At 52.6% G+C, this 1,875-nt stretch overlaps 1 protein-coding gene across 1 annotated transcript; it reads left to right on the forward strand.

Annotated features, from left to right (window-relative positions):
- Positions 1-822: 822 nt before the first annotated feature.
- Positions 823-1,852, forward strand: DICSQDRAFT_172211 (uncharacterized protein; the record flags this gene model as incomplete). The annotated part of the gene is made up of 2 exons (XM_007367946.1): positions 823-1,149; positions 1,201-1,852. Coding segments are annotated over 2 exons (979 nt in total), but the record flags the coding sequence as incomplete, so codon positions are not given.
- Between the last annotated feature and the right edge of the window lie 23 nt (positions 1,853-1,875).

Here is a 1,875-nt window from a genome sequence, read left to right on the forward strand (position 1 = left end):
GCTTACTCATTGGGAGGGGTCCGGACTCGGCACGACTCAGGTATTAGTCGTAAGGTCACCATGAGGCAGGTCAGAGGGTAGGACATGAGGCAGAGAACTCTGACCAAACGATGGTCAATAGGTACCTGGTCTGTGCACCGTTGTATTAGTATATATAGTAGGGAGTCTGAGGCAGGGAACCTCAGACTTGATCTTCTCGTCGATCCCCCATCTCCTCTGTAGGTAGCTAGCAGCCCTACCTTCTACTGCCCCTTCTAGTCTAGGGAATACACCTCTTCACATCTCTTGCTGTGTCACCTAGGGTTGCTTCGCTTCTCAGCACCAACCTCTGCACCAGTAAGCTTTGCCCTTGTTTGTTTTGGTGGCACAGCTCGTTGGCTGTGACAGGAACCCTCTATCTCTTCGGACGAGGAGGTTGAACAAGCTATCAACTCCACATCCTCCGAAGAAGAAGAAACACCTATCGATTGTCGAGGACTACCTCATATCTTCGAGCTAGAGGAAGAAAGAGACTATCATAGCGAAGAAGACGGGTGGTACCCTTGCGACGAAGAGACCTGTCCCAATCGTCTCTCAGGACCACTCAATCCAGCAGACCTTCCTGTCAGCTTCCCCTTCGCCCTCTGCTCCGATCCTCAGACAACCGAACCGTTTATCCGCGCTGCTGCCTTTGGACTACCGGACTCAGAGCCTCCAACGCCAGTCCCGGTATCCATCCCTCTTCACTATCTCGAGCAAGACTTCGATTCTTTCTTTCGCGCTCCACCTTCATCGCAACCAGACGACTTCTTCGATCGTCATCTCCTACTCCATTCCCTCGTCATGTCAGACAAAGTCGACTCGAGCTCTCTCTCCTCTCTCTCCAACATCAACCAGTACCCCAACTGGGCTGCGCAGATGAAGGGCTATCTCATCATGATTGGTTCCTGGACTGTCACCAACTCGGCACCCACTACTACGGCTACTACTGCAACGGCTGAAGAACTTAAGGAGCATGACCTTAAGGTTCAACGGGCCCAGGGTATCATCATGATGAAGGTCGATCGTTCACTCCATCGTCCCCTCGAAGATGATGCTGGCAATCCCAAGCAACCGCATGCGATGTGGAAGGCTCTCAAGGACACCTTTGGCACTCCTGACGCCGCTGCTGTCTAGTACAAGTTTGAAGGCCTTATCGCTTTGGATCGCATGAATGACCAGAAGCCCATCCAGCACCAGTTTGACCAACTCGTCACTCGTCTCAAGGAGATTAAGGATAGCGGCCTTGCACTCCCTGAGAACCTTCAGGCGATGCTTGTCCTGTCCAAGATCCCTGAGTCCTATCGCAACCTGATCTCTGGCCTCCTCACCTCGGTCGAGCTCAAAGACCTCAAGGTCGATACGGTTCGCGAGAAGACTCTCGCCTACGAGAATATTCAGAGGACGGGTATGGCAAACTGCACTTCGGCGACTCGTGTTTCTCAGACCAAGCCCAAGAAGAAAGGCCCTTGTGGTCACTGCGGCGGCAAGACTCACGATGAATCTTCTTGTTGGAAGAAGTATCCTGAGAAGAAGCCGAAGGGTGGGGGGAACAAGAAGGACGAGAAGGGCAAGGGAAAGGACAATGGACCTCCGCATAATCACTCGCACACTACCGTCAATGAGTCTTCGTCAGCCAATGTACTAGTATCTACTACTGCTGAAGCTTCGCAATCGATCTCCGCTTCTTTCTACGGCTCGTCTTCGGACGATTATCGGTTGACTACTTGGCTGATGGACTCAGGTGCTTCGGAACACATCACCCCTTACTTCGACGACTTCGACACCTATGAGGAGTTTGCCTCTCCAATGGTCTTCGGCACTGCTGCAGCCGGTTCGCCACTTTATGCGCCCGGT

Source organism: Dichomitus squalens (genome assembly GCF_000275845.1).
Source record: "Dichomitus squalens LYAD-421 SS1 unplaced genomic scaffold DICSQscaffold_30, whole genome shotgun sequence".
NCBI lineage: Eukaryota > Fungi > Basidiomycota > Agaricomycetes > Polyporales > Polyporaceae > Dichomitus > Dichomitus squalens.